This window comes from Struthio camelus, chromosome 7 (genome assembly GCF_040807025.1).
Source record: "Struthio camelus isolate bStrCam1 chromosome 7, bStrCam1.hap1, whole genome shotgun sequence".
NCBI lineage: Eukaryota > Metazoa > Chordata > Aves > Struthioniformes > Struthionidae > Struthio > Struthio camelus.
Window position 1 is genome coordinate 43,023,621 of NC_090948.1, and position 21,937 is coordinate 43,045,557.

At 44.0% G+C, this 21,937-nt stretch overlaps 2 protein-coding genes across 9 annotated transcripts in view; one reads left to right on the top strand and one right to left on the bottom strand.

The window, feature by feature from the left end:
- A1CF (APOBEC1 complementation factor) overlaps window positions 1-12,096 on the top strand; it is a 35,734-nt gene extending 23,638 nt beyond the window's left edge. For 3 of the 7 annotated variants that reach the window (XM_068951056.1, XM_068951059.1, XM_068951060.1), the window contains 5 exons: window positions 164-434; window positions 2,695-2,879; window positions 5,513-5,649; window positions 6,373-6,506; window positions 9,075-12,096. In XM_068951056.1, coding sequence (XP_068807157.1) covers window positions 164-434; window positions 2,695-2,879; window positions 5,513-5,649; window positions 6,373-6,506; window positions 9,075-9,226 — 879 coding nt within the window. In that variant the 3' untranslated portion in view covers window positions 9,227-12,096. Of the gene's footprint in view, window positions 1-163; window positions 435-2,670; window positions 2,880-5,512; window positions 5,650-6,372; window positions 6,507-9,074 lie in introns of all 7 variants that reach the window. The other 4 variants (XM_068951055.1, XM_068951058.1, XM_009675116.2 and 1 more) reach the window with 2 other exon arrangements.
- A 7,394-nt stretch (window positions 12,097-19,490) lies between these two features.
- Window positions 19,491-21,937, bottom strand: part of LOC104144903 (neutral ceramidase) — a 28,493-nt gene continuing 26,046 nt past the window's right edge. For both annotated transcript variants that reach the window (XM_068951061.1, XM_068951062.1), the window contains one exon: window positions 19,491-19,721. In XM_068951061.1, coding sequence (XP_068807162.1) covers window positions 19,532-19,721 — 190 coding nt within the window. In that variant the 3' untranslated portion in view covers window positions 19,491-19,531. The remainder of the gene's footprint in view (window positions 19,722-21,937) is intronic.

Genomic DNA, 21,937 nt, shown 5'->3' on the forward strand with positions numbered 1-21,937 from the left:
GGCCTTTTTGGGGGTAGTTTTCTCAATCTTTCAACTAACCGGTTTGGTTAGAAAACCATGAAGGGAAGCTGCTTCCCTAGGCAGGATAATACTCATGCTTTTGGGGAGATTTCCTTATGTTTGTGCCTCTCTCGCCTTCTTTCCCCGACATCCTGGTGTGAAGGTGCTGGATGGTTCCCCTATCGAAGTGACGTTAGCCAAACCCGTCGACAAAGACAGTTACGTCAGATACACCCGGGGCACGGGGGGAAGAGGTACCATGTTGCAAGGAGAATACACCTATGCGTTTGGACACGTGTACGATCCCGCCACGGCCTACCTCGGCGCTCCCGTCTTCTACGCACCCCAGGCCTACGCAGCTATCCCTAACCTTCATTTCCCGGCCACCAAGGGGCTGAGCAACAGGAGCATTATCCGACCTCCATCTGTCCGAGGTAACTCCAGTCATGGCAATACTGAAACCTGTCAAAATATAACTCCCAGGTTTTAGAGGACTGCTTCCTAGCTTGTTTTGAGGGCAAACATATGTGCACTCTCTCTCTTGTTTTTATCAGTGTATCCACTCATAACATTGCAGCTGGTACTAATGCTTTATCAAAAACTAGCAATTGGGGCATGACACCATCAGGCACCTCTTCTGATGATGTCTGGACATGTTGAGGCACGTTTCCCTCAGAGGGTGACTGTAAACTTCATTTTCTCATATTTTCTTAGAGATGGGGGAAGTCATGCAAACCTCATCTCATGTTCCTATCATCAAAGACCAGCAGCCCTTAGTGCCCCTTCCGGTATCTATCACTGGAAAATACAAGAGCTTGCCTGTGCTCCCATGCTTTTCAGCTCACGAGAGCTGCTTCCCACACCTCCAGCCACCACGATCTCAAGTCAACAGTGAAGGCCCTGGCATACCGTCCAACTTACTGTTGGTCGTCATTGCCCTGAACTCTGGATCCTTTTAACAGAGGGACAGAAAACACAGTTTTTAGCATCTGCCCTTACCAAAAGCACAGTGGTCTTCCAGCACACTAAGCAGGGCATGAAAACATGACCATACCCCTGGAGCAAGCTGGATGGCCGCCTCGAAACAGCTTTCAAATCACCGTCCCTCCAGGGTAAATAAAGCAGGAATCCTCCTGGTTTTGACCCAACAGGGAAAACAAATAAAACAATTTTGTTCCCCTTTCGGAGTCAAATCCCTCAACCAGCCACCAGCACAGCCCTCAGCTGTGTTTCTTCTTAACTGTAAAGCCTGTAGAGCAAGTTTTACCAGTGTTTTCTGAGCCCAAAATCATGGCGTTTCACAGGAAGGTCACCTTTGCAGCTGTCTCTAAACAGCCCTAGCTCCTGCTGCAGGGCCTGGTAACTGGGAACCAGAACTGAAATCAAGAAATTGATTGTGTGCTCTGGGAGATGGACTCCTTTTTGACAAATAATCTAATAATAAGCAATCTATAAAAAATATGCAGTCTTTCTGGAAGTTATTGAGACTCTGCCCTTGACCCTGGGTGACTGCACCTGCGACCAAATCATATCCCCACACTCAAGTTCCTCCCAGTTAAATCTGTGTAGAAGTAAATCTGGGGACTAGCAAAAAGCAATCTGTCCCCGAGCTTCCTTCCAAAGGTGACACCTGTTGCAAAGTCAGCTTGTGTCCCCAGCCCGCGGTCAGGTCCCACAACAGACTGGGGATCCTGTCTTGCACGCCAGGAGGGTTGACAAGGACTGTCCCAGCCAATTTTTACTCCTTCCCAATGAAGGAAGGGAACTGGAGAGCAGAAATTTGCCTTTTTTTCCCCCATGTTTTTGTAGGCATGGATGAGGTTAGTTCACGTTATGGTTACACTGGGAAAGCTGCAGATGTGATAAACCACCAGCCCTCTCTTGCTTCACAGTCTCCTCAAACTACAAGAGGTGCTCCTGAAAATTAAAATGGAAGCATAAAGTGAAAAAAATGACCTTGGTTCACATGGCGGGGGTGGGGGGTCTCATAAGTATAAACTCTGAGCTCCTCAGGAAACTGAAATTACGCCATTGGGTAGGAATCATTATAATATCAGTTGTCCCCTTTCTGCCTTTTGACTGCAAATCCGGTTAGAAAGGTGTCGTGAAATCAAAAGTGATTTGTGCATGAACTAAATGGAAAGTTATGCCTCATCTTGACTGAGCAGAACAGAGAAGATGGAAATTGGGTAAGAAAGAAGCAGGGCTTCCCCCCTAACTTCACAAATCAAAGTATTCGAGCCCAAACGTGACAATGCCGAGTCTGGCTCATTCCAGAACAGCATTGCCGGGACTAAAGCCAGAAGTGATATAGTAGGAGGCGAAGCTTCATCTTGCAGTCCACTGCTGCACCCGGCTGTAATTCCCTGATTTACCACCTCTTGCAACTTGTAGAGGGTTTTCTAAGGAAAACCATCTGTGCAGCAGGGAATTGCACACCACGCTCACAAATCGGACTTTCCTCCAAAGGGACATGCAGGAAATTCCCCCCGGGAAATCCCCTTTCCGGCACCCAGCAGAGCCTGCAAGCGTCGCGGCCTTGAGCCTGCTGGCCCTCCTGCCCATCTTCTTCCCAAAATCAGTGAGTGGGGCTAACTTTTCCATTACAGCGAGAATCAGGGTAATTTTTCCGGTGATTTGATTCAGTTTAATGCCTTCTTACATTCCTAGAAATTTACATGAATGTACCTGTAGGGGCTGCGGGAGTTAGAGGACTAGGAGGTCGCGGCTACCTGGCTTACACAGGCCTGGGGCGCGGATACCAGGTCAAAGGAGAAAAGAGGGGAGAGGATAAACTCTACGACCTCTTGCCAGGAATGGAGCTCACGCCGATGAACCATGTCACTTTAAAACCCCAAGGGATCAAGCTTGCGCCTCAGGTACGTTCATGAAGGATAGACTAAATATGCTGGCCACACTTTGTCTTCTCCCAGAACGCTTGCATGAAAACAGCCTCTGTTTGAATTTGACGCTGATGAATATATCCATTCATAAATCTTGCGTGATGTGGGAAAAAAAAAAAAAGACTGGTAGTTGCATCTTAAAATACCCACCTGTCTGGCTGGAGAACAGCCTGTGTCCACTCTCTCGCAAGGGAGAGTGTCCATAGATATCCACAGGCATGAGATGAAGTCCTTCTAACTGCAACGATTCGTCCTTAAGAGCATTTTGGAGTAAAGAAATTCTCACCCAAAATGCATTTGATAAATAGGATGCATCGTTTAGGTCTTCACTGAGGAACAAATGCACATCAATAGTGGTTTTGCTGGAAAAAAAAATCACCCATTTTCCAAGTCGCAGCCTGTCATGGTATTGCACAGAGCTTTGCTGCTTCCACACATTCACTCCAACGCAGCACAAATAAAGACAAAAACGTGGAATAAATGATCTCCTCAGATCTGAGCGTATCACCTCTCGCTGACTCCTGTGATTTCAATGCAAGCCTCATGCCGGGTAGGAAAGCGGAATTGCACAGGTACTGTAACTTCTCATGAAACAGCAACGCTAAGAATCAAAATCAGAGAAATGTGTCTTAAAATTACTGATTAACTGTACAATCCGTGTGAATGCAGAAACTCTGATTGCGCAATGAAGCTTTTGCTGTGTTTGCCCATATGTGATGGATCCAGATAGATAACTGAGGCCTTAACAGAACAAACCCAGAAGAAATTCCCCAAGTTTTTTGGATGACTCCCCCTTGAGTCATCCAAAGCAACATTAGAAATTAACTTCATCCAGCACTTTGAATTACATCTCTGTACATTAATATTGAAATTGCCATAGTATCTGGATTGCCAAATGTTTTTGTAAAACATCCTCTTTTCCCTCCCTACCCCTAAAAACTGGAAATTTACCTTTTTCTTCCCCTGCAAAGCTTCACAAACCCTTTATTCTATTTTAGCAGCACACCTGAGGGGTGAAATGCTGATGCTGCAGCTGCCTAGGGCAGGTGAAATTCAGCTTTTTTTTTGTTTTCCCACTCTCTAGAAATGATTTGTGGGATTATATGAGAGTATAAAACATATGAAACCTCCTGCTTGCCCCAAACGAGGGATCATGCAACTTTCCTAGCAGTCCAACGTCCACCTGTCTCAAACAGCTACAGCCTGGTTCACAGTACCATCTGCCTGGCTGCAAAAGAGACAGCCTCATTGACATGACAGCCTCGTTAACGTGACAGCCTCGTTAACGTGACAGCCTGCTTAACATCTGATGACTTGGTCAGCCTCTTCTGTCCACTAAATTGGGACCATTTCAACAGCATCTTTGAACGACCCGTCCCAATTTCGTTCCCATTGCCCAGCCAGGATGCTCAATGCTAATAAATAGACCTGTCTTATTGAAGATTTAAATGTTGATGTAATGTTTTAAATCAACCTCCTTATCATGCAGCTGGAACAGCAGGGGGCAAATGTTGCCATATTCAAGAAATCTAATGAACTCATTTACGTGCTCTATGAAGCGATAAGCTTAAATTGGAGTTTTTGAGCAGACATAATTTAAAAATTAAAACCAGCATTTGCAAAAGTTTGAGTAAAGTAGATCACAGAAGGATTCAGGATGGAAGCACCCTTTGAGGTCTCTGGTCTGAGCTCCTGCTTAGAGCAGGGCCAACATCGCAGCGACAGCAGGTTGCTCTGGGCTGTTTCAGTTTCAGCAGATAGATAGCCAGAATTTTTCTGCCTTTTGTCCGACTTTGCGGTCGGACATTGCAAAGTCAGTCATTATGGCACTGAAAAACATTTGGAGAAACCCAATGACTTCTCAACTGAATGGCAAGTTTGGCTGAGTTACTTAGAAAAATAGCTGGTTTGAGCATTGCTACTAGGGAGGTATGGGAACGTTGAGCTACATTCAAGTCCGTCTGGGACACCAGCTACCCAGTGGGTTAAAAAAGGAAGATGAAGCAAAAGCATTTCTGGACAATGTTTCCCAATTAACATTGAATAAGCCGTTCTTAGGTAGAGGGCAAAATGGTTCAGCATTTCTCTTTCAAACTAGAAGCAAAAATAGCCTATGGAAGCCTGTATAATTAATTGGAGAGAAACACAGCCTTTTTTTAAGACTGTTCGGACAGTTCATACACTCTATCCCACTAAGCCAGAGAGGCATCAGAGAAGAGAAGACGAATGCAACCATTGGTGCTTTAACACTGTTAAAAAGTAGTGCATAGAGTTACTGATGAGAATTCAAAGAAAATCATGCTGGTAGCCGAACAAAACAGCTAATTGACAAAACGGACAAAAGCATCAGATTTAACAGGGTAATAATAACCTTCAGGCAGTGAATGATGTTTTTAAGGTATAAGACATCTAGATGAATCTTGTATTTCAGAGTGGACCAAATTACCGGGTCCTCCATTTGTTTTTGGCTTAGCTTAAGCTAGGAAGCTACCAATATACCTCTGAAAACCCTCTGGAGGGAATGAAGCTTAACAGTGCAGAGGGCTGGAGCTGGGCGAGAACGCGACTGTGCGGCAATTAACCAAAGCAAATCCCTTTTTCCCTTCTAGATCTTAGAAGAAATCTGCCAGAAAAATAATTGGGGACAGCCTGTTTACCAGCTTCATTCTGCAATTGGCCAAGATCAAAGACAGCTGTTCCTATATAAAATCACGATTCCTGCCCTTGCTAGCCAGAACCCTGCCATGTACGTAACTGTTGGGATTTTTTTTGTGGGTTTTAGGAATTTTTTTAAAGGTCATTTTATCTAGCATCTCTCTGAAAATACAACCACGCAGGCGTCTATTTGCAGTTATTTTGGACATCAGGGAGAAGAACAGCCATAAACTAAAGATGACCGATAGCAAGGCCTGCCATGCTTTGCGCGCTTTCGCTGGTGGTCCAAAAATCTACATAAAATCAGAAACAAGCAGGCAAAGGGGATTTTTTCAGTAGGCAAGCAAAATATACACTAGTTCTTTTAGGAAGAAGAAAGCAGCTCATAGGCACATGCTTATATTTCAGATCCAAATATGATCCTAAACACTTCCGATCTAAAATACTGTTTGCTATGTACTTTATCAAAAGACCCAGACTCCAGCAGGCTTTCTCTGGACTGAAAAAGCAGTTTGGAGTATGGCAATATTTGGCAGCATGCTCTGAAAGGATGTTTTGTCCAAAACGAGGGCCAGGGCTGATAAACTCAGCGAGCAAGCTGGACTGCTATGAGGAGAATATTTTTGTTAATCCATCCACACAGTTAACTCGTGCTTCCATTTGGTGTGTGGCATCGTACCAACCATACAGACTACATGCAAAGGCTGACATGGCTAGAATATTTAATCCAACGTCCTGGATGGAAATAACTTGCAGGAAGGTCCTGGAGGAAAAAAAAAAAAGAAAACAAGCTACTATTTTCTTTTATCCACAGACATCCCTTCACACCTCCCAAGCTCAGTGCATATATTGATGAAGCCAAAACCTACGCAGCAGAATACACCCTTCAGACGCTGGGGATTCCCACAGAAGGAACAGAGGTGCCTCCCGCAGCACCTGCTTTTCCAGGTATGTGAAGGTCTGTATAGCAATGGTCTCCTGGTATTTTGTTTTCCCAAAGTCCTTTCTTGTGTGTGTCTAAGAATTCACCAGTTTATGTTCACTGCAGCACCTGGCTGTGCTTCTCTGCATGTCTTTACCTTGGGCTGATACTACTTGTGTGTGTGGCATCTTTACTGTCCATATAGTAACAATTTATCAGCGCATCAGGACTCCCCAAATTATGGTGTACTTATAGAATAGCAGGCTGGAGGCACCCTCGGATGAGGGTCTCCAGTCTGACCCCAGCGCACAGCAGGGCCAACGTTGCACCTACAGCAGCTTGCTCAAGGCTGTGTCCAGGAGAGCCTGGCAATCACCAAGGATGGAGATCTCCCACTGCTTGGCAATGGGAGATGCACCAGGGATGCTCCTGCCCTAGACTCCCTCCAGTTTGTAGATGCCTCTTGTAGTGGGGGGCCCCAAAGTGGACACTGGATCCAGATGTGGGCTTCCTAGTGCCAAGCAGAGGGAATAACCCTGTCCCTCAACCTGCTGGTTGCACTCCGGCCAGCACAGCCTAGGATGGTGTAGATCTTCCTCACCACGAGCTCATGGTCACCTTGCCATCCCTCGGCATCCCCAGGCCCTTTTCTATCAACACTTTTGATTTCACCCGCCAGACAAATGACACAACTATGACATTCAGGTTCTGATCCAAGTTCTCTCCCACCCCCACTGGAAGGCTTATATTTCCAAGTTGAGAGGTCATAGCCAAAAACAGCTCCTGAAGCTACCCAAAAGAGCTAGAGAAATTATGGAAAACAAGCCGGGAGCAGGAATTCAGTAGGTAGGCATTACATTTACTGTGCTCTCCGGCATGACGGTTATCCTGATGTAGAGGGAAAAACTTATGCCAAACTGCACATGAGGAATGCATTAGTCAGTACTACTGAATTGTTTGGAGTGTCTCAGGGATGGATTTGAAAAAAAAAAAAAAATCTATCCGGCTTCCTGCCACAGAAGTCCGCAAAAGCCACAGAAAAATCAATTTGTCTGGGTTTGTGTTAGCTTCCGCAGCATGGAAACCAAATGGAGACATTATTGAATCCAGCCCCCACTTATTGCTTAATTATAATCTCTCCTTTTTCTTTCATCCACCCTTATTTATTTGTCTTGGCATTTCAACAAATAATAGCCATACATTAAAGTTCTGCCTGCAGCATGCCCTGGTCTTTGGTCAACACTAGCTGAGACCCAGCACATCTCAGGCCATTAGCAGGCAACAGCTCATTTCTGTTATGATGTTGCCAAATACTATACTTTAAATGATGAATTTCTCAATTCCAATTTAAAAGGGTGCATCTTAATTCACTGAAGTGACGAAGCTATTTTACTCTGAGTGATCATAATCAAGTTATAGCAAATTTCTCATATTTTCCCCTATGGTAACAACTTCAATGAGGCAATATGCTTTCTATGTTACCCATATGCCTCTATGCCTCTATGTCCCCGAGAGAGGCACCCGGATCTGACTGATTTTGAATCAGTTCAAATGTTTGGCCACCTGGCTGGCCAGTCAGCAATGTTGGACCTGGCAGATGTCAAGCTTGGTCCAGCGAAGATGATAGGTACCCCAGTTCTTGTTCTTCTTCTTCTTGTTCTTCTTCTTGTTCTTCTTCTTGTTCTTCTGCTTCTTCTTCTGCTTCTGCTTCTTCTTCTTCTGCTTCTTCTGCTTCTTCTGCTTCTTCTTCTTCTGCTTCTTCTTCTTCTGCTTCTTCTTCTTCTGCTTCTCCTCCTCCTCCTCCTCCTCCTCCTCCTCCTCCTCCTCCTCCTCTTCTCAGTTCTTGATTCTTTCACAACAAAATGTAGTGGGCTAATCTATATTCTGTTTTCAGATAGACCAGCCCAAAATGATGTTTGTTTTCCCAATGATTCACTTCAAATCAGCAAAGCTAACATTTTCCCATGGAAAATTTTGAAGTGTTGAAACCACATTTTTTCCATTAAAAACTGATGGGAAAAATTCCATTTTACTAAATATTTTCTCCTCAATATTTTCTCCTTCCTGCACAGAAGGCATGTCTCTCCTCTCTAAAGTGGCTACCCTGAATTGCACATACTTCTGCTGTTCAGGGTGTCAGAGCCATATAGTCCCCCATCTACACAAACATCTCGCCTTTGAAACCTGCTCAGCTTTTGCTCCATGTTGCTTATATTTTCTTGTCCTCCTCATGCCCTATGTGGAAGATTGTGTAAAGAAAACCAGCACTACCCTCTTAGTTCAGAGATAATCAAAGCTTAAGGAAAAATGCTCAACAAAGGTTTTTTTTTCTTTAAGTAACATATTTAACAAATAATAGACGAGAAAATGCGTTAATTTTCCAGCTGCAGTAGTTAATTTTACTCCCTGTAACATGGTGGAAAAACATGCCAAAATTCAATCTGAACAGATTAATTCCATGTATCCACTGGCAAATTCGTTGTTCCCTGTATTATTCCCATTGACAACAAGTCTTCCTAATGAAAACTGACTGTCAGGTGGCCTTTGAACATCTTTTCATTAACCCGCATTTTGGTATCTCTGGTCCCCTGCAGGATACACCATTGCTAATGCAGCCGCGACAGTCACAGCCACTCAGCTGAAACAAGCAGTGACAATGGGACAAGATTTAGCAACTTATGCCGCGTATGAAGCCTACCCCGCCTTCGCAGTAGCTACACGCAGTGATGGTTATGGGGCGTTTTAATGCTGTATTGTATCAATAGTTTCCTTAAATTAAGCACAGGCAGGAAAATTCTCATGATTTTTAGCTAATCTGTCTTCTAAAATTAGATTTTAGCCCGAGTTTTATTCTTCTAGCTTGTTAGTTTCATAACAGAACGTTGGGGGACAAAAAGAAAAATTAAGAAAATCAGTAAAAATCAGACTTTCAGACTACAAGTAGAATGTTATCCCAGAAGATAAGTGGTTCTCAGGTATATATAGCATTGTGTGTGTGTGTTTACAAGCAACAATCCACACTGAAAACAGAATAAGTCCCATTCAGGTGGTGATTTGAGAGCCTGGGAAGGAAGCGGTGCTTCTAGCAATCCCGCACTCTCCGCTCTCTCTCTCTGTTCACCTGTATCTCTATCCAGACAGAGAAATTTAAGGCTGCCCCTTTGGCCCTTGGTGAACAGATCGCTGGCTTGCCTTTTACCGCCTTTGAAAACCTCGTGTGACAAGCGCTCCGGGGACGTGCTCAGGCTCAGTTAGGCACCTCATTTTTTTTTTTTTAAATTAATGCTAGCACAGCCAAGGAAAAAAGTCATAAATGTGTCAGTCCAACCTAACAGCCTGATTTGTATGCTCTTTAATGCAGATACGATTTTTCAAGCAGAAGGCAGGCATTCAGCAGAGTTTTCTCTCCTACTTTGCTACTTCCTGGCCGTAGCTATAAGTAGCAAAACAGCGAAGAATGGTGCATTCTCCCCTCCCGTCCAATGGCATTTTCAGTCAAAGACAGGAAAACCTTCAGGACTATTAAGGTTGAGGACCAGAAAAACACTATTTATTGTGGCCAATCTTTACATTCATGAAAGTTTCCCGGGGTAACGCACGCGCCTCTGCAGTAAACGTTCCTCCTGTTCTGAAGAGCACCGGCCTCTGGTAGCCAGGGTCGGGTTCGTACTCTTTTGGGATACTGAAAGTGTCCTTTGCTTAACAGCAGCAGGGAATTATTCTTATATTTCAGTTATCGGATTGACCTAGGAGTAACCATGCCCAGCAGACAGAGAAGGAATTCGGTTTTTGGTAACTACAGGGCACTTGTTTTAATTGTCTAGAGCATGCACTCTAAGAAAACTGGCATCTGTTCAGTCTAGATCTGAAAACCGCCTCAGATTTATTAGCCAGGAGAGTTTACAACCTGTAAGATGAACAGCTGAATCCCCTTCTGGTTCTTCCACAACGTTATTCCAGGTGTACATTTTCCTCTGTCACAGAGCAAAAACAAGCATCTTCCCCGCATGTCACGAGAGCAGCTCCCCCTCAGTGTTTAGATGTTGGTGCCCATTGATTTGAACAGATCTGGCCCTAAACTAGATGAGATAATGTGACACTGTGAAAGCTGTTTTGCTATTGTAAGTGGAGCTTAATCAGATGTACCTAAAGCTTTAAAAAAAGTGCTAATCAATGAAAAGGGGTTGACCAGTAGGAACTAAGTACTCTCATACTTCAGCTGACTTGATCTTGGCAGGAATGGAACAAAACCATATAAGCTGTATAGTTTGTGGTACTATTAGACGCCTATGTTGAAGATGTTTTGTAGCTTTGTAGTAGCATCTCTCGCTCGCTCTCTGCCTAGACATACGCGCGTACGCATGTTCCTTAACTAGAGCATGTTCAAGAAACTTAAAAGGACGCTGTCAAGGTATCTGCTATCATTTTTACTATCCTGGCTGTTTATTTTTAGTACCTTGCTTTCTGTGATCCGCTTGAGCTCTCTTGTGTCTCATGCTGGCATTACTATAGCCCAGCAGAAACCGGGGGCCTTTTGTACGCCAAGGACTACCTCAGCTGTCTTCCCCCCTGCCTCGCTTGCGTGGCAGTAGGTTGCTTACCTGTGTCACTCTCCAAGGCTGGGCAGCCTTCTACAAGCGTAGCTGATTTCTTTTGCATTGCTTTGAGTTTGCTGCCGGCTTTCAAGACAAGCCAGGGTGGCTGCCAGAGAGCAGGTGCTTAGGTACCCATGTGGAGCTGGGCTTTCGGAGAGGTCCTGCAAAAATTTGCCTAATCCCAAACCGTTTCTTCAATTAAATTTCATTAGCACTCTCAGGCGGGAATATCAGTTAAGGAAAATGACCTTATAATCGAAGTTAGGCACAGGAATCATTCGCAGTCACTGCCTTGGACAGCGTCCCTTTAAGATATCCGGAGCATTACCTCCAGCTAGATACTTCAGACCCTCTGTACCTGCTGCTAATGGAGGTTTGTTTCTATTTATAAACCATCTCATTCAGGTGATCCAAAAGGTATTATTGTCCTCTGTCATTGCTATTCAGCACACCTTCATTCACAAAAAAAAAAAGAAAAAAAAAACTAAAAAAAGACAACCCTGGTTGCAGGGTTGCAAGAGTGTTATTGGTATTCTAGCTGTATTTTCTCTTCTATCTCTGTGTTTTAAGTCATGTTTCAAAATACTGCCAATGAATAATAGAGCCATGCTTCTCTTTTTTAACAACAACAAAAAACTACTGTTGGTAGAAAACATTTCTCATTTTCAATATTCAGTAACTATAGTCTGCTTTTTCAGCTATTTATATAAGTTCAGAAAGATGTCAAAGAAAAGGGCAAGAAACAGTATTAAAAAGTGTGTGCATGAAGCACTTATTTTTGTACGCTTAGTACAATATTTGTATAGAGTTTTAACACTATGAAGTGTAGTAAAAATCACACCGTCCATTTACTGGAAGACAATCACATATGCTTAGATGAAATGAAGTCAAAATGGCATCTTAATCACCCATTACAAGGAAATTATAACCTGGATTAAATTCTGTGAAGTAAGTTTGTAATTCTAGAATAATCAAAGGGCATTAACTGGACTTTGCAATATCATTAAAACGTTTAAACCAACATGAACGCCTCAGTCCTTTTCGTTCTAAGTTTTATCTGGAAAGGTCGTTCCGCGCATGGTAAATAAGAGCACACTTTGCTCTGCTGGCATCAATTTGGGGTCATATAGGCAAGTTCACAAACCGCTCAGTAATGCTGAGATTGTTTTGAACATGCACTCTGATGACACCTGGCACTTGCATGTGGCAGAAAATAGACAGTTTTATGGTTTTGCACCTTTAAGTCAAAAATCCAAGGTTTGGGTTTTTTCATCACCTCTTTGGCCAGTGTTTATCTTCATCTCTATCACTCTACAGGAATTATATTTGCTATAAATTTATTATAGTAGTAACATTCATGTGGTACTTCCAGATGTTTTCCACAAAGATTAAAAAGAAAAGTAACCTCTCAAAGTTTCAGCCACAACTGTTGTGAGCCACCTAAGCATATATAAATTGAAGCTACCCTAATCTAGAAGGTCCTCCAGTAAGCTACAACGGAAATGCCACAAGTTTCAGGAAAACTCCCAAGGATTACTTAGAAAGCAGTGTCAAGACACCTGCAATCGGAGCTAAATGAGGTCCTGAATTTTAAGGAACGCACCCTACTGACACCACATGCCTTTGCAGAAGAGCTCAGTAGCTCTATGATTACTGGAAAAGAAGAGGGTGAACATGCATAAAATGGGTGAGGAGATGGAAAAAGCCTAGAAACTGGTTTAAGAGCAAGCTGGATGTGGCTGGGAAATCTCAGAAGAACCCGTCCGTTTGTTCAGCTTTGCTTGCTACAGCAGTCACGTCGTAGGCAACTCACATTTCATTAGAGTAAAGCATTTGTACCTTGTGTGCAGGATCCGTCAGGGCAAAGAGTGGGAAACTGTTGCTTTCCCGTTCATCCGGGTGCTTCAGACAACAGCACTCGCTTCGGAGCTAGCCAGCCTTGAATGCTTAGGAAAGCACCAGTTTTTCCTCAGCCCTGCTCTGCTGAATGCTAAACAACAGGAACAATATTTGCTCCTTACACGATCCCAAAGAAACTGTCTCGGAGGTGAGCAGCTACCAGAGCCTTTGGCTAGCAAGACACGAACACACAAAAATAAAGAGGATGATGGGGCAGAAGGGGCAATACAACATTTAGAGGTGGAAGGAATTGGTCCTACCATGGGAAGAGCCTGTCATCAGATACGATGCTACCTGACTAGCTGTAGTCCTGGTCACTTTAAGAGGATGAGGCAGGATGGGAGGAAGCTGGAAGAGAAGAACTACCTCTTACCTGAAGGGCTTCATAGCCAAATAATTGAGCCATAGCAATTTCTGCTTCTGCTCCTAAAACCAGGAGCAGTAACTGCTAGTTGGGTTTTTTTTTATTATTTTTGGTACCTCTCTCTCTAGAGAGATCCCAAACCCAAGAGCTGAGACAAGATCTGGTGACCTGCCATTGATATCACATAGCATTCAACAAAAGGTGTCTCTGCCAGGCCAAAAGAGATTTCCCCAAAATAGTCTGACTTTATTTTTGCAGATTCATAGGGAGGTCAGCTGTATTCTGGGCTTTAACAACAGCTTTGCCATCTCTATTATCTTACCTCATTGCGCTTACCTCATGTCCTGCTTTTGTTTTGTTTGAAATAGGGCAATGGGAGAATTCACTTTTCTTCTTCTTCTAAATTTCCTTTCCAATTTCTTAGAGAACCAAAATTCCCTTTTTTTTCTCAAAAGCTGCTGGTTGATAAGCTTTGGAGAGCAAGCATGCTTTTCAGAACACTGAAATCTATGACCCAACTTCAAAAACATTATTCTCCTCTTTTTTAAAGATATGTGCTCCCCATGGAGAGCAAGACACAGCCAAAAACTATATCCATTCTCCGCAAACAAGACTGAGACATGTTTGACCCTTAAGCAATGAGAAGGTCAGTGGCCCAGAAACCTTGCAGATGGCCACACGTTTGTCTGCTTACAGGACAAGAGGCACAAAAGCTGCATTTTCTTGCTTCCTTCCGCCATCCAGCCCTTTTCTGGAAGTTTCTATACCACAAGGCCTCACATATGAGGTGCAAAGTAAGAACAAAATGTGTCTGAGGATCACACACCGATTCCGCCTTTGGAGCCAGATAGACTCTGAAACATCCCATCCTGAAAATAGTTCCTGTGTCCCACTGAAAACTCTGTTACAAGCCTATGGGATAAGGGCTCCAGCTTACACATGCAGTGACTTTCAAGGGGAGTCATTTCATATTTGGGATTGGGTGACCCCCCCCTTTCCCTCTCAGCCCAGCTAAGGTTCCCATTGACCATCAGAGATCCTCTCCCAGAATTCACCCACCTGGGTCTGCCTGTTTTCAAAAAATCCCTATCTGACTCAGATTTTTTTTTTGGTCACCCTCTCTCACTCTTCCTATCCACCCTACCCACGCTTTCTGCTGGGCAGGGACTATGCAATTTGGTGCAAAGCTGGTCGTGGGTTCATGATGTGGGCACTGGAGCCAGGTCTCCAGCTCTCTGGGTTGGAGGCACTGCTGTCCGTAAGGCGGAAGTGACGTGCCATGTGTCCTACTGTATGACATTCAAGCCTTGGACCACAAATCACTGCTATTAATTAGCTGCCTGTGGGTCAGCCTGGCCCCGGTGCTGCTAATGCTGCAACTTAGAGCACTGCTGAGTTCTGGGAAAGGAGGATCTTTTCCTCTCTGAGGATATATCTTCAGTCTCAAACTTACTGTCTGACTCCCACCGCCATTTCCTAAGGGGGAAGGAAGATACGTTGGAGAGGAACAGATGTTCACATCACAGCTGCACAGAGATCTCCCCAGAGGTCCATCCCACACCACCCCCACTTCAGCTGTAGGGGTACCTTGTGGGATGCGCCTTTCTTTCAGGGGCTGGAAATTATTTCCACCTCCAAACTCCTGGGCTTGGCTGAAATTGCAAGTTCTCCCCAGCTCCCCCTTGTCAGTCGTCCTTGGGGGGCTAAGACAGCCCCTGCTCACCAGCCCCTCTCCTCTGCAGTGGTGCTTGGGCAGGCTGATCTCTCCAGAGATGCCCTACCACCTCGAACGCTCCTCTGCAGCATTGGTCTTGCCCTGGCTTGGCCCCAGGTACCTGCTGGAGAAGGGGACTGCACATCCTCTCCCCATCCAGATTTGAGGCTGTTTAAGAGAAACATCAGAAGAGTGACGTTCACTGGATGCAGAGCCATGTTGTGCATATATAGCCCCAGCTGTGAAGATGTTGAAAAGCAGACGGTTGCCCGTGGACATGCAAGGGTAAGAACAGGCACTGAATTCAGGGTGCACACAAAGATCCTTGGTGGGACACATGCAAACAACAGCAGACAACCACAGGATCATACAGATCCTAAAAGCTTGCATCAAAGTCCAGAGATAGCAGAAGGCTTTTCCTCTTTACTCCAGTGCCTTGGGTCAGATCCTAATTTAGCATCACTCTTCTGCAGCACCAAATACTGTCAGCAATTCTGGACAGATGAGATGTTGTGCAGGAGGAAAATTGTAGCATGGTTAAGTCTTGCAGAGCAGACACAGATAATTGAAAGAAACTCTGTGAGGTGTCTCAGCCGAGCCAAGATCAGCCTACAGAAGCATGCACCTCCCAAGTGACTTTCTAAAGTTCATATTAGTTTATGTACCATGACAGAAAAGGTGGAGCTTACATGTGCCCTCTGAGCACGTACACAATGCACAAATGTCTATACATTGAAGGAGAGCAGCTCTAGAGAGACAAGAGCAACTGTGATGAGTAATCCTAAATTTAACAACTGGCAGGTTGCCTAAATTCTTGAAAATTTTTTACGGTTTCTCTCTATTTAGTGACAACCTTGTTCTGCTGTAAAACTGCAGTGGCACCTAGCGGTGGCTGAATTCAATCACAGCACCCTACTACATGCTGCTGATGTGAAGGCAGCCAATAGGGAAGGACTCACTGCCTGCGAACAGTAAATAAGGTCCACCATGCTATTAAACACAAATAAAAAGAAGTACTTTTCCCACAGCATTTCTCAGACTGCAGCACTTAGAGTCGTTGAATTCTATGGAAGCCAAAAATTACAACTTCCCACCCCGGAAACCTGGAAAAGCCTGTGCCCAGCAGCGACAAATGAACAAATAAGCCTGTAAACTGGGGGACTGGAAGGGTACACTAGGGAAAGGTATGGGTTTATCCTCTTCCTTAAGCACCTGCTAAGGACCACTATCTAAGAGGGATGCTGCCCCAGCTGCATTATTTCACATCCATCAATGCTTTGGACCCATTTCTTAGCATCTACCTTTCAAACTTCTTTATGGTGACACCGTGCTATGAAGGTCACAGGGTGTTTCACAAGGGGGACAGCGCTGTCCCACACATTTGTCTTGTGGGACTCTCCAGATACCCTGATTCTGGATCTCACCACCTCCCTTGTTCTCATGTGAGGAAAACTAATTTTCTAAAAATGCTCTTTTAGGATCAAATGTTTAAGTTTTAGAAGCTAAATCTTATCCATGAGCTGTTTAACTGTGCAATTTAATTTTGCTTGGAAAAATACGTTCTGTACAGGTGCTATTAAAAATCCATGGTTAGTGTAACGCAATAATACAAACAAAATTATTTGAAACAATTAAATAAAACATTTCAGTGTTCCCTGGCCTAAGAAAATGGGCTACTATTTACTTTTCCACAATGCATTTCTTAGGAAAGCAAAACACTCCCATGCAAGTAATTCTAGTTTATACAGCGTAAGGAAAACGGTAAATAGAGGGATAATGATTGTGATATAGGGTGACGTTAGGCAACACTGGTTTCAGTCAGAAAGCCGCTACTGTGTCTCATAAAGAGGATCAGGCCCTGCTTAAGGGGGCTACAACATGTTTCACCAGGCAGAAAACCAGCAGGGTCCCACACGAGCAGAGCAAAGCTGATGCATGAAGAGGGAGAAAGTTTGCAAGGAACTTTCCAAATCACTTTGCGACGCAAGCATTGCTACACTTAGCAAATCCATCCTGCACCACGGCAGGCCAAGCTGGAGGCACTGGCGCAGGAGCCTGCTGAATTGCCCTTATTTCGCAGACTGCACTGCCGGCAGAGCAATTTTACAACGGAAAGCAGAGAGGACAGCCTGGCTGGGTGAGTTACTAGAAAAGGACATTAAGAGCATCTTCAGGGATTTCATTCCTGGTATTGTTCCTCCAAAGCTCTCTCTTTCCTGACTCAATATTGAGACTGCTTCAAGCTTCTTAGGAGAGGGATCTCTGAGACTGATTGAAGATGGTTTTAAATGAATAATTCATTCTCTCCTACTGATTTTAAAGAGAGGCAAAATTATCTGACTAATGATTCTCTGAAGAATTAAAGAGGTTGCATACAAAATTAATATACACTGTTGGAGCTTATTAAACATTTACAATTGTTTAGCTGTAAGACACTATGAGAACCCTAAAAACAGAACTGGCAACCATATTTTCTTTTTGCTGTGGCCACCAAATTTATGACTTCCTGAGCCTGGAAGAGACTCGGACACTGGGGAGCCAACCCGAACAGCCTCACCGCAGTGCTGCTGCGAGGGAGCTCGGGAGGAATCACTGGAGGGACCTGTCACCACCACTAAGTCTGTGGCTGTGACTTTGTCCAGGCAGGTCCTGAAACCTCCCAGGATGGAGATCCCCCACCTCCCTGATGACCTGCTTTCCATCTCAAAATCCTTTCAGCTGATGGCTTTTGGGACTGTCCTCCTGACTCTTTGACAGGATCTTCACGCTCTGCTCCAATAAAACCCTGCCTTGGGCCTTCCCATGCAGAAGCACTGCAAGCCCTTCCTGTGACCTACACACAAGTGATTGCAGCCCTCTGCAGGCTTCAGCTGACAGCTCCAGATAGCCCTTCATCCAGCCAGAGCTTGCCCACCTTGCAACCCTCTCAGTGCTAAAATGAAACAGACTGAGGTCTATTCAGAGCTGCTTCGCCAGCAAGGGAACTTGCAGCTTTAACTCATAAGTTCGGTTCTTACGGTTTTGCATCTGAAGCACTTGAAACATAAACTTGCTATTGTGATGAAACCCAGCCCTGCTTCAGCTGGACGTCAGCCACCTCTCACTACCAACTGCAGGCTCTCTTTCACAATGAGATTACTCCCAAACTCCCCTCCCTACCTACAGCCCCTGCTATCCCATGACACCCGCCTATTGAAATATCCTTTGTCACAGGTAAGCACGCTTTTCTTCTTTTTGAGGTGTCCCAAAGTAATAGTTAGAGGGTAAAATAGTATCTGTCGCATGGTCAGGCTCTTTGCTGTGGCAGGAGTGCTGGGCAGGAGCAGAGCACAAGGATACAAGAGTGGCCAAAGTCAACCCTGAGGTGCTTCTTGCCCGGCATCCTGCCTCTGGACTATGCCACTGGTAGATGCTTAAAGAAGATCGTAAGAGCAGAGTGAGCACATACAATCCTTCCAGGCATTCTTGGCCTCCAGCCCATCCATGGCTTCTTGGGGTACTGGTAATACTTCTTCAAAAACTTGGCCCGTGTCCTCTTGAAGTGACACAAAGCCATGCATCTGCTGGACATCACTGAGCCCATGCGGCATACCAGTAAGTTGAAAAATCACATTCGTGAAAGAGAAGAACATAGCTTTAACAGGAATAACCTACAGACTGCTTCAATATTTTATTTTATGAATGGCTGACCTTCTTTTCCTTACTCTAGACCTCTACAGTAGGATACTTGTAAACCCAATCTCATTAGACGTCTTTGAAAGTGAGACCACTGATTTATGCAAAACCAGGCACAATTCACTTCATATAACGCTGTTTCACACGTACACCTACACATACCCCTATTGACTGAGATGGTTTTAAACTGAGAGAATGAATCCTCCAAATAGTCTAAAACAGACAAAGAGAAAGAATCTTTGAACTTTTTTGATGAGTATCTATCCTATTTTTCCTCTCTCCGACTTAACAAATCAGCCCTTGCAGTCATTGGACTGTGGAGTCTTCTCTTTTTACATCTTGTGAGTTCAGCAGCCCTTCTCAGTTTTATGGCCTGGACTCAATTTTGTGGACTATTTTATGGTCTGGATTAGCTCCCATTATTCACTAATTCTCTCTGAGAGAGAATATTTACAATCAATAAGCATTTAGTAAAGTAAAATAGCTAATCTTTTATTACGTAGTAAAGTAAAATAGCTAATCTTTTATTACGATAAGAATCACCTGCTATGAGAACAGTCCAGGATGAGAACAACTTGAATGAAAGTAAATCAAACTACTTAAGTTGAATTGCAGGAACAAGTCAAAACTTTACAGAAGGTAGAGTTGCACTGCCCAGCAACGGACAACCAGCAGCACGTGAGAGACAAAAATGATGTACATAGTCACAAACACTGTAAGAACAGCTCCCAAGTGTGAATTTGAACAACCCAGATATCAAATGTACTGTTCAAAGGAAACAATTCCTTTAATGAGAGAAATCACCTATAGACTTAGTATTTCAAACACTGAAGATGTGCCTTCAAATGGATAAAAGACAGCTGGCTGGAAAATTGGTTTTTTCTTGTAGTGCCCAAAGTAGCGTATTCTGTAGATGCCCGGCTCTGTGGCACTAGGGATATGCCATTCAACTGTCGCGTTGCTCTGACCACTCGATCCTTTGGTCCAGTAAAATCTAACAAACAAATGGAAAACTACAGTCAACAAGAAAATCTACTTTCATGTGTTTTAATAGCTCAAGAGCTCAGACCAACTAAAGTAGGTGGAACAAGAGGAATTAACTCCAGCTCAGTATATTTTAAGAGCTTTTTTTTTTTTTAACCTTTTCTCATATATTCAGGCTATTAGAGCAGCAATCAACAAACCAACCCAAAACACAGGAGAGTTGAGACACATCTGGAATTCCTACACCATAAGTCATTGGTCATTTCTGTAGATAGAAAATATTTCTACCGAAGTGTTCTCATGTTCCCGACTCCATGTCATAAACCCCACACAACATTACCTTCATGAGTAATATTCATGAGTTTAGTCTTCCCTAAAAAGTGGAACTGGCGAACCAAGAGGTTACATAAATAGCTGAAGATTACTGACAAAAACCTGTCAATTTTTAGCTCAGGGCTTCTGGTAGCCATTTCCTTACCAACTCTCACTGTCTTTCACAAGCTCACTGTGCAACTTTTAAGTAAGTTTTTGGGAAATTGAAGCACCTGACAGCAAAAAAAAAAAACCCTGAGGCAAATGCTTTCTGAACAGGACAACAAGCAGCAACACGCACTTCCTGCCATCTCTCCACTCTAGCAGGTCCCAAATGATGTTCAGGTCTATTGGAAAACAGAACCAGTTGAAACAACACTGTGGACATTTGTTTATTTCAGAGACAAAAAGTGTTAGAAATTTTCTTCACTTTAGGAAGGAATGTCAGGTCAGAGAGGGATCAAACACTTTTGCTCTACCTCCAGACTGTAAACAGAGAGACAAAAACATCTCAGCGTCTGGTGGTGAGGGTTTTTTCAGCCAGCCATCATAGAGTAGAGCACCTCTTGGGATGATAAAGAAGATTAACTTGCTCTTTTTTTGAGGCTGCCGGTGAAAGGCACTGTTTGATATGTCCTAATTGTACCCCGGCCAGACATTTAGTAGGTGCTAACACTGCTCTGTAACTTTGCACATTTCTGGCTCAAAGCAGCATCTGTAACTGAAGAGCCAAACAACAATTCATTAAGATAATGCGCTGTGATGGGAAATGGGAAACCATAACATATTTAGAAAGCATCATTATTAGCTCTTTCTTTTTCTAAATAAAAATAAATGGCCAAGAAATCTTAATGAGAATTATCAAGTCCTGCTGAGATAACACCACCATTTCAGGAGTTTAACTAAAGGAAGCAGAGGAACTAAATACGTTGAGTCCTTGGAAATAGTGAGAAACAGAGTGTCTCCATCGCAGTCTTACTGAAAGTATTGAAATAAGTATTTACAGATATTACTAGACAAAAAACAGTGAACGATGGGAAAATTTGGTTAGGTTATTTGTAAACAGAGATCACAGGCTGACACATGGCCCATATATCATCCTGGTTGCCCTTGAAGTTTTAGCTGTGAACTGTGCTGGTTTTATGCCTGTAGAGCACAATGGTGTTCTGGGAGATGACAGTGCAGTGACAGTGCAGGGGATGCCATCCTGGGACAGCCCTGAGTGGTGGGGATCTCTGTCCTCGGGGATTGCCCATACTCGTCTGGACACAGCCCTGAGCAACCTGCTGCAGCTGTGACGTTGGCCCAGCTGTGAACGGGGTCAGACCAGAGACCCCCACTGAGGGGCGATTCCAGCCTCAGCCGGGCTGCAATGCTATGATCAGCTACCCAAAAATGCCACTGTGATTCAGCTAGGCCACTATGCAGCCACCACAAGCCCTCCTCCCCAAGGAGCTTGTCCTCCAAGCTGCATGTGCCACGAGTGAACCAGGATCACTGCTTTGGGATTCAGGAACTGGAACATAGCTCAGATCCCACCTGGGCAGAAGCTTCATGCAAGATGAGCTCACAGGGATTTAACCACATCTTATCTCTGTTGATTGTTTGCTAAAGGCAGGCCAGTCAAATTCTTCTCCTCTAGCTAGGTTCATCCTCCTAAATGGTCACAAGAAAGCTATTACAGAGTACATCCTATGCCTCTACCCCAGACACGAGTCGGGTCAAACACTTCTCCCTGTAGGCATCAAAAGAGTATTCAGGAAAAGCAGAACTTGAATGGAGCTTGCCTCTGTTGCAATGGTGAATGCAAGACAATGCACAGATAACAGAGATCTCATTCCCTGACAGCAGCTCCTCCTTAAGTAAACCTTCCTATCTTTGGACCCCTGAAAATATGTGTTTTACAAATGCACC